This window comes from Heliangelus exortis, chromosome 3, assembly GCF_036169615.1.
Source record: "Heliangelus exortis chromosome 3, bHelExo1.hap1, whole genome shotgun sequence".
NCBI classification, from domain to species: domain Eukaryota; kingdom Metazoa; phylum Chordata; class Aves; order Apodiformes; family Trochilidae; genus Heliangelus; species Heliangelus exortis.
Window position 1 is genome coordinate 51,428,968 of NC_092424.1, and position 16,105 is coordinate 51,445,072.

Consider the following 16,105-nt stretch of genomic DNA (forward strand, 5'->3'; position numbering starts at 1 on the left):
ATTACTTGTCCTTCCTAATCAAGTTCTACCCATCCATGGCCATTCTCCAATCATATGTGCTATTTGATCTGGACACTATCTTCTCAAGCCTCTGTGTTTCCAGTTTCATCACAGCTGTCTGACTGTGTATCCCTCTGATTCTCCTTCTGTGCTTGAGCACAAGCATTTGAGTTAAGTCTGTGAATACCCTCCCTTTTAACTGGGGTTGTGAATGTTGTGCCTGCAGCATTCTCTCAGTCATACCTCCTCTGTTTCCTAACCTAACTTTGGGCTTAGGAGCACATCCTGTGACAAGCCTTGTTTAGAGACTTTCTCACCAAGTTACCAATGTGAATACGATCTTCTCTGTCCTAGTCAGGTGGATCCCATCTGTTCTTGGCACTTGTCATCAGACAAAGTACCATGATCAAAGAAGCCAGAGAGACAACAAAATAACCACCAGGCAGGCTTTGGTTTGATGGATGCATCTGTCCCTGCTTGGGCTTTTTCCTTTGAATGGAAAGTTTGATGAGAACATCCCATGGCTCCCTGTTCCCTTCACCAAGTACCCTTCACTGTTACCGTTTCTTGTTATACTGATCCTGTGCTTCTGTAAAAGACATTCCTGATATATGGATTTTTTCCAAAATTTAAATAAAATCCAGGTGCTTATTCTTATGGTACAGGGTTCAAAGAAAAGAGAATTGGGCTAGTAAAAGAGAATTGGGTCATGAATCTTTTAAAAAGTCTTGTCATATACAGGTCCATGGGATGGGCTGCATCCAAGAGTTTTGGATGACGTCATTGCAGTTCTCTATCATCTTTGAAAATCTGTGGAAACCAGAAGGGGTCCCCAGCTACTGGAGAAAGGCACCCATTGCACTCACCTCCAAAAGAGGATAGAGGTTCCCAGTCAGCATCACCAGTCAGTATCACTTCTATCTTGAGGAGAATCATAGAGCAAGGTCTCTTGGAAGTTGTTTATGTGAACAGGAAGGAGTAGATGGTGAGTGTCAGTTAGTCTACATTTAAGGTATATGGTGCTTGACCAGCATGATTGCCTTCTGCAATAGGTAGAATAGGTCTCTTGTTAAATTGTTCACACTCTATTTTGTTACTAGTTACAGCTGAAGTTCCTCACAGGTCTAGCCTGGGGTGTGTCCTGTTAAATATCGTTGCCAATGCCCTGAAGGCAGAGATGGAGTGCCCTGGCTTCAAGTCTGCAGATGGCAGCCAAGCAGAGGGTGCAGCTGATGTGCTTGAGGGCTGAGCTGCCATACAGATGGACCTAGACAGGTTGGAGCAATGAGCTGACAGAAATCTAATGAAATTCAGCTAGGAGAAATGCAAAGTCCTGCATAAGAGTTTAATTGAGGGGGAAATAGACACACATGTTGATTTATGCCCATTGGACTCAGTGTTGCAGGACTGGAGATTTTTGTCCAGAGACTGTAATTTTCAGAAATAAGATCTTGATTGAAATATTAAATTTGTAAACTACAAATTGTTCAACTCTTTCTGTGAAAAGTTTCTGGGAGTAATTCTTACCTGCTAACAAGAAGTCTTTTCCATCTTTTGAATCATCAGGAAGACATTTAAAAAGGTCTAATTTTACAAATGACTTACCATTTCTTTTTAAATCATGGTCTTGGCTGGGCAAATTTTGAAAGTTTTTTAGACTATGTAATATTTTGAATTGTTTTGAATGCTGGCTGGCAGTAGTTTGTTGGGTTTTAAGAAACAAATAAATGTCTTAGGCATGAATATGTAAGGTTTTTTAAATGTGTCATTTGCCGTATGATTTGCTGGTACTTTTCCTTTCTTGTGTAATCCTGAAATTCTGAATTCTTAAACTAACCTTTTCTAGGGTGTTATTTAAGTTAAGGCAAAACTATTAAAGGCTTTTAGTCCTCAGAAACAGTGTTTAACTCCGTATGCAAGGTCAATAATCTTTTAGCTATAGGCAAAAATATTGTATCAGAAGCAGTGCAACTTTTCGAACTATAAAAATTCATGTTTGTTTTACTTAAATTTTGACTTAAATTTTAGCACACAAATCAGATCTGGAGGCAGTAGTAATTGTTTGCATTCTCATGCCTTGTTTTGTGTGACTGATTTTTTTGTGAGGCTATTTATTTATTTATTTATTTGGCAGTTTTGTTATTCAATACTACTTTGCATTTGTTTATTTCATTTATTTCCAAATAGAGGAGGAATATACAGATTCAGTTTTTCAACATTGTTCTGCCTTAGCAGGATTAGTCAGGGCAGCAAGATGGTCATAGCTGAAAACCTTCCTGGATCCAACACTGAACAGTGGAACTGATTGGTCATAAAATCTTTGAGAATTCCCTGCCTGAGTTCTCATTCAGCTTTTAGGCAAAAAGTGCAGAACTCTGAATTTCAGTAAAGCCATATTCATACATACCAGGCTGAGATCTGTCCTCTAGTTCACCTCATCAGTCAGGGCACTGTAAATGAGGGTGAAAGAAGCTTTGTGTGTGACACAGCACTGAGTCTGCCTGCCTGCTAATCTTAACACTCAGACTTGTGTCCACAACCTTTTACACTGCAGTTGTTGCCATAGTGTGTGGGAACCTGATTTGTGAAATTTTCAGTGTTATGGTTCGTACCTGAAAAGTTGCCATAGCTTAAACCACCATTTCTTCAACTAAATGGACCTGGAAAAGACCATAGTATTTGAATTGCCAGATGTTGCAGCTTGTGGCTGGGTGCCTGCCACACAGTGGAAATCACAGTTTTGAAATAAGTGCTAGTGAAATGTGTAAGAAGACTTAGGCACTTCTCAGGAGTGGCTCAGCATGCAGCTTCCTGGTAGCTTGCAGATATGCAAGGTGAGAAGAAGCATCCCATGCTCCTTATTAAACATGTCTTTCTGCTGTTTCCAGTCCCAAGGCTGGGTCAGCTCTTTCTCTCCAAAAAGTCAGGGAACATGTGTTTTTCTAGCAGTGACTGGAAAACTTAATCGGAACTCTGCATTTTCAACTATTACTGTATTTTTAACCAACACCCAACTGGCAGTTTTAAGGGATGCTCTCTCACTTTGTTTTCTTGGTATTTTCTTGCTTTGTTTAAATACCTTTAAAAGCAGATGAAATACCCTCTGTCACATGCCATAGCCAATGGCTGGGGGGATAAGGGAGATGTAGATTAAGGTTCAAGCACCAAACTAAGCTGAATAGGGATTTTAACATGAAAGGAGATTGGTGCACGAGTGCTTACAGATATTCCCTCTCCTTTGAGTCAGTTTTAGGTTTAGACATGATCGAGAAGTGCAAAGAATTTTCCCAGGCTGTAGTCAAAAAGGAAGAGGACTTCTTTGTCTGAGGGCCTGGTATGTCTATAGACATCAGCTACAGAGTCGCATCAGCACAACTCTATGAGGACTGAGGCAGGTGTAGCTGTTCTGGTAGTCAGCAGTGGTTTTGTTGCAATGAGATTAGGATATGCTCAGCATCTGTTTATGTTACAAATTATAGTGGAAAAGACATCTGATAATTTGAACTTGCTTTTGCATTTTCCTATAACAATGGTCTTCAAATTTTATTCGTAAGAGCCACATCTAAAAATTAGTATATTTTAAATCAGCAGATCTGATCACTAATTAACTCTTACATGTTAAAATTTCACACAGGAAGTCCTAATAAAAGTAAAAATAGGTAGTTTTTGGGAAAAAATAGCAATGTGAATGATCCAATAGTCTATGACCAGAAAGTCTGCTGACTAAATTTTCATAAAAATAAGTACAATCTGCATTAATTCATGAATGGAAGGTGCGAGAAGAATATTAATGAAAGAGAATACCTGATATTGTGAGTGGAGGGAGGTCATTAATAGTGATGACCACTTTGAGATTTCCCTAACTTTAGCTTTATTTAATACTCTGGTTTAAGAGCTCTGGTTTCTGGAGTGAAGTGGTAGTTTTTAATTAAACTCAGGCATATAGACATTTTTGTTTCATAAGTCCTTCTTGAGCTCACGAATAAGCATTTCTTTAAGGAGACACTGTGCTGCTATCAGGTAAATGAGAAGTGTGTTGGAAAAACCCAAACCAAGAAGGAAGCCAAGTTACATAAGCAGAACAGAAGAAGAAAAAAAAAAAAAAAAAAAAAAAAGAAAGCTTTAAACAAATGTTTGTCCTCCATGTAAAAGTTTGGTTGAATCAATCTTGTATGTTCCACTGCAGTAATGCCTCTTGGTGACAAGTTTATGAAAGTGGCATTTTTGTGGGAGCATATAATGTTTAATAATGTATCGATTTTATGTGGGATTCTAGGAATTATGCTTTTGTAACTTCACATACACCAAATGAACCTTGAGCAGGAAGTCCTGCGTTAGCCAGGGACTGATGAAATCAAACTGGAGGGGACTGATCCAAGGGGTTGAAGAGGTCATGCCATCACCTGGGCAAAGCTGTGAATGTCTCCCCCTTCATGGTATTCATGCAGGAATCAAGGGAAATGTGTAGAGGGAATGGTGGAAATCTTTGACATGCTGCTGGCTACTGCTGCTCGGTTTCGCATGATGAACCTTCAAGGGGAGGAATTTGTGTGCCTTAAGTCCATCATCCTGCTCAATTCTGGTAAGTATGAATGCATGGTCACAGAATATATGTCTGTACCGCTTGTATATGCCTTTATGCATAAATGTAATTAATTTTTCATTTCAGTTTTTGCATTCCCATAAGCAGCTGCTAGCTGGTGGGAATGTGGATGTGAGTTTCTGACTGTCAGACCTTTTAGATGCCCTGGTGGGAGGCTAGACTGCATTACAGAGATAAGCAGCATAATTTGGGGTATGTGTAGTAGTTGTATAAGTGTTATTTGGAATAGATACTCAAAAAAATATCTTCTGCAGATGCTTTTCTTCATCTATATAGCCTGTCTCCATAGGTAAAGGCCATTTAGGAAACACTATGTGCTTTGAAGCACAAGGCGTACATGACGTATAAGGAGAGGCTGAGAGAGCTGGGTTTGTTCATCCTGGAATGGGTCTCACTGCAGTCTTCAGAGAGCTGAGGAATGGGTTATGGAAAAGCGAAGCCCATACTCTTCTCAGAGGTGCACTAGGAAAGGACAAACTGCAATGGCAGGGTAAGGGAGACCCTGTCCACATGAACAGAATGAAAAATCTTCTCAGTGAGAGCACTGGAACATGTTGGCCAGAAAGACGGTAGGTTCTTTGTCTTTGCAGAGAATCAAAACTCAACTGGACAAAGCTCTGGGCAGCTTGATCCTGAGGTTACTGCTCTTTAAGAAGGAGTATGAACTAGGTGACCTCCAAGCCTCCAGTAACCTTTTTTTTTTTATTCTATAATTAAGCATGTAAATATACACAAAACTTACACAAAAGAAAAAGCAGATAAATAGACAATGAATTTTTTACTCTTGTGTTATCTGTATTATATATACATGATTAAACCAGCTGATCTCAAAATATTTTAAGCAAATGAACAAATTAAACAAATCTGACTTACTATGCTACATTTCATCTTTAATTGCAGCCTGCAATTGCATTCTAAAGCTTTGTGTGGGTTTAATTCACTGAGTGTACACAAACATTTATTTATTAAATCCTTGGACATCTGTTAGTCTCCTCACATGAGGCAGTACTATTTATTGCTTTTGGTGGGCTTCTATTTTCTCTGGTATTTTGCAACATCTCCTGATACATTATGCTGTACGAGTGTTTGTTAGTTTCTTCTCCTGATTCTTCCAGCTGCTGTTAATTTGTGCTATTTATTTTTTCATTTGGGGGGCTGGATGATTACATGAGTGCATGGTATGGGGTGGAATTAGCTCAAAGCTCAGCCTGGATCCCTACAGATCCTGAGCAATGAGGCATGGTGGAAGAGGAGGAAGAACCTGAGCTATAAATGTAAAGATATTTAAAACTAGGGTTTATCACGACAGAAAAGAATAGAGAATGTTCTCTTCTACAGTAATATGTAAAGATATATCACTATATGTAGTGAAACATGTAAAATTATATCCCTATATCCCTATATAACACCTGGCATGGCAGCACTGCAGTCTCTGGAACTCTGTTCTGGGCATAGCTTTGGGCACAGACCAAGAGGTTTGTCTTGTTTGCAGGGCACTGCTTCCTCTGTCTTGCTCCAATTTTGTTTTACAATACTGACATACAGAAAGAGCTGGAAAACCACCCGGTAGCTATTCAATTCAGGCTTGCTTTCAGTGTCAGAGCTTGAAAAGACCTTTGAGACTGTTAAAGTTCACTCTGCTAAGCCAATTTTCTGCACTCTAGTTCCAAAACTCTGCTTGTCTATGTATGTGTTTGATGGATAGCTGGAATTTCTTTTTTTGGGAAATTTCTGGTCTTTGCCCTGGGGCAGGAACAATCACCAGTGGGGGCAGAAGGGAAAACCAAAGGTTGTTTTTCTTGGCAGTTATTGACTGGCAATTGCCTGAAGTGTCTATATTTCTGGGAGGAGTTCTTTTTTTGATTTATCCTTTTTAATAGCTTGTGGACTAGATCCAGGTGAAAACCAATTTTTTTAACAATTTTTTTTTCTTTTGCTTGTTTCAAAGTTACAAAAATAAGAGGTATGTTTACAAAGGCACAATTGCATCCTCTGGCTGAAGTAAGCTGGTCGGGTGGTACCGTGGGTTTTCTCAATTGGATTGTGTTTTGTCAATAATAAAGAGACTTACCCCTGCAGGTGCCTGCAAAGGTATAAAGCCTGATATTGTCAGTAAGTATATACATAAGGGTGGTTAAGTGTCATTCAGTTGAGATAAGCCAGAGGAGCTGTTTCTCTTTGTTGAATTCATTTCAGTAAAATAACAATAATAGCCATAAAAAGCTTTGTGAGAAAAGAGGTGATATATCAAATTAAAAGCAACATTCATTACCAAAATACAGAGCTTTGACATGGTTTTCAGAACTTGTCCTGTGTTTGAGTTATCCGGTTTTTTTGGGGGGTTTTTTGGTTTTTTTTTTTTTTGAAGAACTGTCTCTCTCTAGAGCTCTCTTTCTCCCAGGGAGATACTACACTAACATTCACAAACACAAATTTGTATGTCTTTTTAGCACAGAAGTGCCAAAGTCATAAAATCTACTTGCAGGTTACAATAGCTCTGGGTGTCAGGTCCTTGAAGTACCAAGGTGATTTGAGGTTGTATGCCAAGATGGGAAAAAAAGTAAATTTTCCTGTCTGTTCAGATGCATGGCAAGATATTCTTATCTTCAAATCTGATGATACAGCTCCCCAGTTACAAGCAATTCAAAGAAGTCTATGTACGTATGTTAGCTTGTGTGTATGTGTGTATTTTTTTCTTAATATCACCAACTTGGTTGCATATTACTCTACATTTGAGTAATGGAATGGATCATAGTGATACGATCAGGAATGGATCATAGTAATACAGTCTGTTTAGAGTTATTGGCTCCACCCAGAAGCTTAAAAACCTGGTGTTGAATCCACCAGCTGCCTTTTAGCAGCACAGTGCTGTTGTGACTTGATTCACTTTGGCTGTATGATTCTATGTTCTTGTTGGCAACAAATACAAGATCAAACATGCAAAATAGTTTATAATTTTCCATTTAGAAAGCTGATGTGCTTCATGCACACAAGAATTGCTACTGGCAAAATCTCTCGTTCTTGTGACTGTTTTATAGGACATGTAGAGGGGAAGTTGGAGGGGAAGTTGGAGGGTATTTTGATTTCTAGAAAAATTTCTTTCTGATATATATCTTCAAGATGCTCGGTTTCAGCAGTTAGCACTGTAAAATGGTTGGATTTACACATGTTGCTTTGGACATAGTTTTTAAAGGGGAGTTTGGGTTTGCAGGAGAAGGAGCACACTTTTCAAGTCTTTTGCTTGGCTGGGGGATCTTTGTTGAGGCTAGTGTGCATAAAGAAACCTTGATATTTTTTACTTGTTTTGTGGTAACGTATTATTCAATTCTAGACTGACTATCGAATGATCCAAATCAAACATCAAACAGCAGAGAAAATGAAAAAAAAATACTGAAAGCCTGGGCTGGTTAGTATGTATTGCAGAGCTTTCAAGTGACAACAGCATCTTCTCAAGATTTCAGAGCTGAGTGACCAAGAGAAGGCTGCAGCCCGCAGGTTGGTCAAGCTGCAGTCTGCAGTTGTCACCCACCACCTGGCCCAGACCTAGGATGGACCCTAGTGGAGAAGAGGCATCATCTTCCACCTCCTGCTTTGCCCACAGTGACCAAATCCAATCTCCAGGGTCATCCAGACCAGTGACCTGGCCGACAAGCCGGAGGGTTCATGCACAACTGAAGAGGCCAGGCACAAGGTGTACCTTGCACAGTCTGACTCCATCAAAGTAATTTTTTTTCTGTGGTTTGTTTGTTTGTTTTTCTTCTTCTTTCTCCAGGTGTGTACACTTTTCTTTCCAGCACCTTGAAATCTCTGGAAGAGAGAGACTATATTCACCGGGTTCTGGACAAAATCACAGACACACTGATACACCTAATGGCTAAGTCGGGTCTTTCTCTGCAGCAGCAGCACAGACGACTGGCTCAGCTCCTCCTCATCCTCTCTCACATCAGACACATGAGGTGAGAGCAAGCATGCAGTCAGCCCTCCTGCACTGGTCCTGTGCTGGGGAGGTTTCACAAATGCACATACAAAGTTTTCCTTCACGGGTGGGCGCAGACTGTGTGTAGAGCTGTGTCACAGTACCTAAAATAGGAGTCTGTGGCCTAGGCTACCTTTTAGGCAAAAAACAGAAAAAGAGCCACCTTTAGAAGGCAACTTGCTCATAGGCAGTCTGAAATGTTCTTTGATGGTGCCTTCTTCAGCTAGCTGTAGCAGGAGCATCCAGCAACTGCACTGTTAGTTGTTTTGTACAAGGGGGAATTTATATGAACCTAACAAATATTACTAGCTGATAGCATTTTTCCCCCATACCATAGTTGGAAAGTAACTTTTCTCCTGTTACCACCCACAGCAACAAAGGAATGGAGCACCTGTACAATATGAAGTGTAAAAATGTAGTTCCACTCTACGATCTGTTGCTGGAGATGCTGGATGCTCACCGCCTGCATGCCCCAGCAGCCAGGAGTGCTGCACCAATGGAAGAGGAGAGCCGGAGCCAGCTGACAACTGCACCAGCTTCATCTCATTCCTTGCAGTCTTTCTACATAAATGGCAAAGAGGAAGAGAATATGCAGAATACAGTATAAACAGAAGTCAGCGTATAGAATGGTATGAGAAACCCAGCAGCGTACTACCTAGCTCCTGCTTCATTTTGTCTATAGTGCCACCTCTGTAAACACTCCAATGACAACAGTCACCTGCATTTTCCATTTGAGTGTTTGGCAAGCGCTTGCCTAAATTGATTGCTTCTCCTAAATGGAAGACATTTCATTGCTATGGACAGCCAGCAAGAACTGTCAGGCTAAGTTGATTTAAAATTCGCAGTGTTTTTATTTAATTTTGCTTGTAAATTGGGTAAGTCCTAATTTAAACTGAACATTCATCTTACTATAAATTAATAGGCCATACCACCAATGCATATTGGTATCTTTAGGTATGGTAGTAGCCTTTGTTGATATCCACCGCAAATTCTGAGCTTGCCTAATCCTTTACTTGCTTGAATTTTGAAGCAGCTTAGAAGAGATTCTGGATGACTTTTGGGGTGCAAGTAAGTGGAAAGTTGCTTGGCATCTCAGCATGCCATAGTGAAACTGCACTGCTAGTGACTGCCTTGGTAGGTTACGTAGATTCCCACCTCTTCTCTTCCTACAGTAGAAAGGAACCCTGTCTAAGAATAATACTGTTTTACCTTGCTGGCTTACATAAGCAGACAACTCCCTCTCAAGTTCACACTGACCAAACTCTTAGATGCCGTATGATATTCTTTAGCTGAATTGCATTGCATGAATCTTCTCTTGTCTGATCCCACACGGCTAAACTGTTGTATTGTTTGGCCATATATAAATCAAGGGCAACATGGCAAGCAGTGGTAACATAGATGATTACTCTCAAATCAGACTAGATGATTAAAAAATCATGAGGTCTTAAAACAACAGAAAAACTTCTCTCACACATGGCATGGTTGAGCACTGTATTATAAAAGACTCCCTTTGTCTTTACCTTTTTTGTGCTACAAACCAAGGGGTGAGAATGCCAGTGCAAGACTGGCACAGCAGGGTGGGATGGTCCCATCTCACTCAGTAGCATGTGGCCTAGCTGTGAATGGGAGGCTGGCATCGCAGCCAGAGCAGTTGGCTTTGCATTGCTGGGGCTTTCTTTGGCTTTCATTGGGCCATGCTCAGAATCACTGTTAAGAGCCAGCTCACCTGTGACACCAGAACTGGGCAGTGAGACTCAAACATGGTGCAGACTCTGGGACTGCATGTTGAGAAAGAGAAATTTGGTCTTCTCCGTGCGTTTGATTTTCATAAGGATCAGTCAGGTTCATCAGACCAACTATAAATGTACAAAAGGTCCACTGACATGAAGAGTTTCTGCAAGGAATGAAGGAGAGAGACTGAAGAAACACAGACTCTGTGCTACTAAAAGTAGGAGTCAGTGCTGCTGTTTGACTGCCTCTATGGTAGAAAATTAAATTTGCCAGGGAACATTGCTGGGTGCTGGAATGTGATTGTTACATATGCCAGGGATATTTTACTAGTCTAATGATGAACTTGGCCTGTGCTATCTGCACTTCTGGTTTACAGGTGCACTTTGGGAGTTGGTATGGACCAGGGACTATTCCAGTAGCTGGCTGGAAGTGACCACACTGCCAGTAAGGATGTCTCATAGCATACGTGTGGGCTGCTCCACAGCAGCTGGCCACAGTGCTAGAGAAGGGTTCAGGGATGCTTCTTTTACTGCTATAGTTGAAACCTTTATGTTAGATTATGTTGATTGGAAAATCCTGTAGTAACTAAATATAGGAAATAGTGCAACTAATGCTGTACAGGAGAGCCTATGTCTCACTATGCTGTCACACAAGTGGAGTCTTTGTGCAGTGGGATTGATTTACAGACCAGTTGTGAAGGCAGCAAGGCATAGGACAAGTTTCTGCTCCAAGTCAAGGATTGGATTATTTAGTGAATGTACATAATGATGTCTGTCACAGCTTCATGTATATATCCAAAGATATCTGCGGTTTAAGCCTTTGAAAACTGTGCAAGCCTAAACATGTGAAGCAGTCACTGTAAGAAGTTCATAGGCCTTTTATTGATGCATGTTATAGTGTCATTTTTTTTTTTTCTGAATGTGCTCAAGAATTTGGGGTTTTTTTGTATATTCAGTAAGAGTGTGTGTGCATCAGTTTGGTACCTAAAGGCTTTTGCAGTGCTCCTAAATGCCTTGAAAGAAAATGCAATTTTTGTTTTGTTTAGTAGCTGGTTTTCAAATGTGTTAGAAAATTACAAAATCCTCTGAAATGAGTGCAGGCTTAGATCTGAATGGAGCACGGGAATCCTTGTAATTATGCTTATGTGCTTACACCATCATCATTCCCTTGTAGCCCAGTGTGTTTCATAGCTGCTCTTTAAATATTGTATGTATGTGCCACTTGGTGCTGCTCACAAACACTCAAATCAACCTCATAAACTGCAAGACAAATTGGTTGAAATGAAAACCTCCCTTCCTACATCCCAGAGCAGTTCATTGTATTAATCCAAGTGCAATTTTGACCTAGAGGGGGAAAAAAAAAAAAAAAGTAGTTTGTGGAGATCAATGGAGTTCAGGGGGATCAGATTCTGACAGTACTTACATAGGGCAAGTACCACCACACTGCAGATTTTCCCAGAGAAGCTGGATAAGGGTGATTTAAAGTGGTAGACAGCAGATAAAAGGGTATTGTTATTTATCTTGGAACATAAGGAATAATCATCAGCTCACAAACTTAATTATGAATGCTTTCCTAGGCTCAGCCCTTGCAAGGATTTATTTAGATTCAGCCAGTACTCCCATGGTTATGGTGACAACAGTAATGGGGCCTGAGATCAAAGAGTGATTCCCAGTAATCATCTACCTTAGGGCAGTTTCAGGATCTGTCATTAACTTGTTAACGAGATTTTAATTAAAGCAGCACCTTAATGAATATAGCAACCTTCCCATAGTTATTTATCTATAAAGATGATTGTTCACACAGCAGACAGCTGAATGTAGCTACTCAATTGATAAAACGAAATCTAAGATACGAAAATGGCAATTTGTTTTCACATATAATTCTGAATTATGCTCTTGTGTATGCAAACAATTGTGCCTGACATTTGTTAATTTTTATTTCACAGGATGCTATTATATGTGTGTGTGTGTGTATATATATAGATATATATATATATACTTTATATTTGCAGCTGACAAACCAGTACTACCTGAATAGCTGGTGCTGGATATTAAATAAAAATACATAGCATGTTAAAAACCATAAAAATTAAAGAAAACTATTCAAGGCAGCTAATTATACTTTTACCAAAACATTCATAGTAATGTCTCTGGAGAGCTAATGACAGAATTATTTTATAATGTTTATACATGGATTTTTTTAAAAAAATATAAATTAAAAAAAAACCAACACAAACAAAAAAAGCCAAACCAAAACACCACTTCCCCCCCAGAAACATAGGCAATGTAATACCAGCACAAGCCAAACAGAAATAGACCAGCTGAACTTGCTTTGCTTGAGAATATTATTGTTACTGAACAATTACAAAAAGCTTGGGAGAGGAGGAGATAGGGTGACCTGTAGCACTTAGTGGTGTTTGAGTTTCCAAAAGTCTGTGAGAGCTACTCTAGCTTACAGTGGTTCAAGCCATGTCTCAACATTGTAGACTTTGCCTCAGGTAAAACTCCCCATTGGGATAGCAGGATTTCTACTGGGAAACTAATTTCATGGGAATTTCTTGGTGTGTGTGTTTGTGATAAATTTACTGGTATGTTTCAGTGACATATTTTGATGATTTTTCTCCTTCTGTATACTGAGGGGTTTTATAATTAAAAAAAATGTATTTAAAGAAATGATCTGAACTGAGCTCCCAAGGGTATAGAAAGGCTGTCAGCAATTCACTGGACTTAAATTGAAAACAAAAGAAAACAAAAGAAAACCCAATCCACCCTCTTCATCCAAGCCATGGTTTGTATCAGAGCCTCCATCCATTTCAGCTAATGCTGACTGACTCCTTAATAGTTGTGCCAAAGGTTTAAAATTAAATAAATTACCAGCAAAGCAAAATTCTGCCTCACTAGGGCCTTAATCATATCACAGGCTTTTGGTAGGAACACAGCAAGCCTCTCCTGTGTATATAATATCCTGCTTTAAAATTAAAATGCAACCCAACCTAAAGCTAATGGGATTTTATATATAAATTATTCTCAGCTGATCTTATGCGAAGTGCATTTCTTATTTCGAATAGATGGCTATTTTCAATGCTATCTACAACCATAACAGAGGTTTACAGACAGAAATTCAACACACAAAATAATTGTGCTAATGATGGTATCATAGTAGAAACCAGTCTTTGCTGTCACCTGCAACTATAGCATCATCTCAAACTGATCTGAGAATTTAAAACTAATATTTCCCTAATGTTAATGTTCTGCCTTTCTACTTGCAACTCCCATTCATCTTTCAAATGTAGATAGTCTTACATCCTGAAAGTTGTTTTCAAAGTGATTGTTACCTAAAAGGGTATTCAGTTTTGCACTGTGTTTAAAAAAAAACCACAAAACTTAAAAAAAAATTAATCTTTTACATTCAAATGTGCCTAAAGAAACAAACAAAAAAGTTAAAAAAAAAGTATATGCTGCCATCTTGCAAATTAATATGCTCTGTAGTCCTGTGTGCCTCTAAGTAGAAGTCTTTCCCTTCAGAAAATGACCATTGCATTAACAAGCCACTTTATGTATCACCTTATTGTATATATGATAAAACTAAAGCTTTTGTGTGCACTCTGTAGTCTGTCAATGAAAAGTCCTTTCTTTGGTATAGTCTCAGCTGCCATAATGTATTTGTTGAAGTATTCTGTACTTTCATTGATGCATATAAAATTATTGATGTCTTCATTTTGGTGAGGTTTGTTTTTTTTTCTTTGTTTTGCACCTAAAAAAGTCTAAATGAGAAATACAGTAGGCTACCTGATTGGTGCAAGATTTATATCAATGTATTTGGTGTTGAAAATAAAGAATTAACCAGAGCACTTTGATTCATTAGTTACCTTTTGTATAGTTTTAAAAATGCACTTCTCTACTAATTGTTTTCCAGTAAACAGAGCAATGGCACCCTGTTATTAACAGAGACAGACACAGACTGTTTCTGTCTATCTAACTGAAAGATGTTTCTTAGTTTCTTCATCTTTCCTAAAAAGCATCAGAGTGGCCATATTTGAGCTGACAATGTGTTAGGTCTACTCTATTCCTAATGACACCAGGGAAGTCACTGAAGTATTTAGTACTTTATATGCTTTAATGTGCTTAGTATTTTATAAGCTTTACCTTCCTTATTTTGGCTTGTGAAACAGATTATGGTGTACGAGACCATAATTTACATGTGTAAATGTAGCCTTTTGTAGTTTACTGCCACTTACCATGAATTAGGTAGTATCAAGAGAAACAGCACTTCTTCCCCAAGTGAAAATGAGTTCTCATGGGAAAAAACTGTCTTGACTAAGTTCTTAGGAAGGCGTTGAAAATAAATGAAAGATACTTCTACTGACAAAACACCACTTTGAACTGAACCATATCCTGTTGAATACTCTCAAAATCTCCAAGAATCAAAGCAGTCATCTATAGCATTTACATACATTTGTAGGTATTTCAATACTTACATACATAAATCGGTAATATAGAGAGAATATGGCCCCTGTGTTGGCTTCTGTGCTGTGCTGGTTTTACTTGGGACTATTTGCTCATAGGTTCTTCTGGTTTCCTACATGAATATATACATAAAAGCTCTTTATGTGATGGTTCACTGTACATCATTTACAAGGAAAAAAAATGGTAAGATTACCACCTTAATTCTAACTCTGACCTCAATGATTAAGACAAGACACCTCAATGATTAAGACACACCATGCCCATGTGAAACTTCACCCTATAGCTTGTCAAATATGAGAGCAAATAGCTTATTCAGACTTCAAAAGACTGATTGGAACTCTTGGGATTTGGTAAGTGCCAAGTGAAACCGAGAGATGGTTCCGAATTATATGACTATTTTGCAACAGGCTTTCATGACAAAACACTTGACTGAGAGTTCCTACTTTGGCCACAAAGGACAATAGTAATGTACTAATTGCAGATGTACATGTGCTCAAAATAATAAAATCTTTTTTCAATGCTGACTCAAAGTGCTGAAAACATTCAATGACTTCATACATTTATTTACCCAAAAGTATAAATGAGCACAGAGGTCCAACGCTCTTATGGTTTGTGGAGAACTGATTTAACATGGCAGCTGCTACATGATACTGAACTCATAGTCTTAACCCAGAAAAGCTGCTGGACAGCACAATACTACAAAATCAAAGATGTGACAGTCCCAAATTAAAAACACTAACAGCTAAAATCTGAGCATACTTACACCTGAAAAAATTGTAACAATTTGAATGGGTAAAGCATTGCACAATGCCTGAGATTAGGCAGTCTTTGGCCCTCTCTTTCCAGAGTGCAACGTAACCACACAGCATCACAATATATCTCAGCTGGGAAGGTACCTCTGAAGATTGCCTAGTCCAATTCCTGGCTAAGAGCTGGGTCACCTACTAAACATTGCTCAGGGCTGTGTACAATCAAGTTGTAAATAGTCACAAAAGGAGACTCTACCACCTCTCTGTGCAACCTGTTCCAGTGTTTGACAAGCCTCATATTAAAAAAAAAAAAAAAATGTTTTCCTGTGGTCAGATGCAATTTCATGTGGTCTTAAGTTGTGCCTGTTGCCTCTTGCCCTGTCAGTGGGCATGACTGGACAGAGTTTCTTTTTTTTCATTCCCTTTCTTCATGTGTCTTCTGTGATGGAAGAAGGCAGATGAGCACCTTGCTCAGACCGCTAGAGGAGGAATCACCAGGAAAAGGGCCTCTGCAGCCAGGGGCTGGGTACATTTCCACAGGCTTGAGCCACTTGGGACTCCAGCTTCATTCCTGAGTTCT

General features: G+C 39.1%; 1 protein-coding gene across 1 annotated transcript in view; it reads left to right on the plus strand.

Annotated features, from left to right (window-relative positions):
- Positions 1–14,157, plus strand: part of ESR1 (estrogen receptor 1) — a 155,555-nt gene extending 141,398 nt beyond the window's left edge. Inside the window, 4 exon segments of the mRNA XM_071740589.1 lie at positions 4,449–4,582; positions 8,376–8,559; positions 8,952–9,166; positions 9,169–14,157. Of these exon segments, the coding sequence (XP_071596690.1) occupies positions 4,449–4,582; positions 8,376–8,559; positions 8,952–9,166; positions 9,169–9,275 (640 nt within the window). The 3' untranslated portion in view covers positions 9,276–14,157.
- The last annotated feature ends 1,948 nt before the right edge of the window (positions 14,158–16,105 follow it).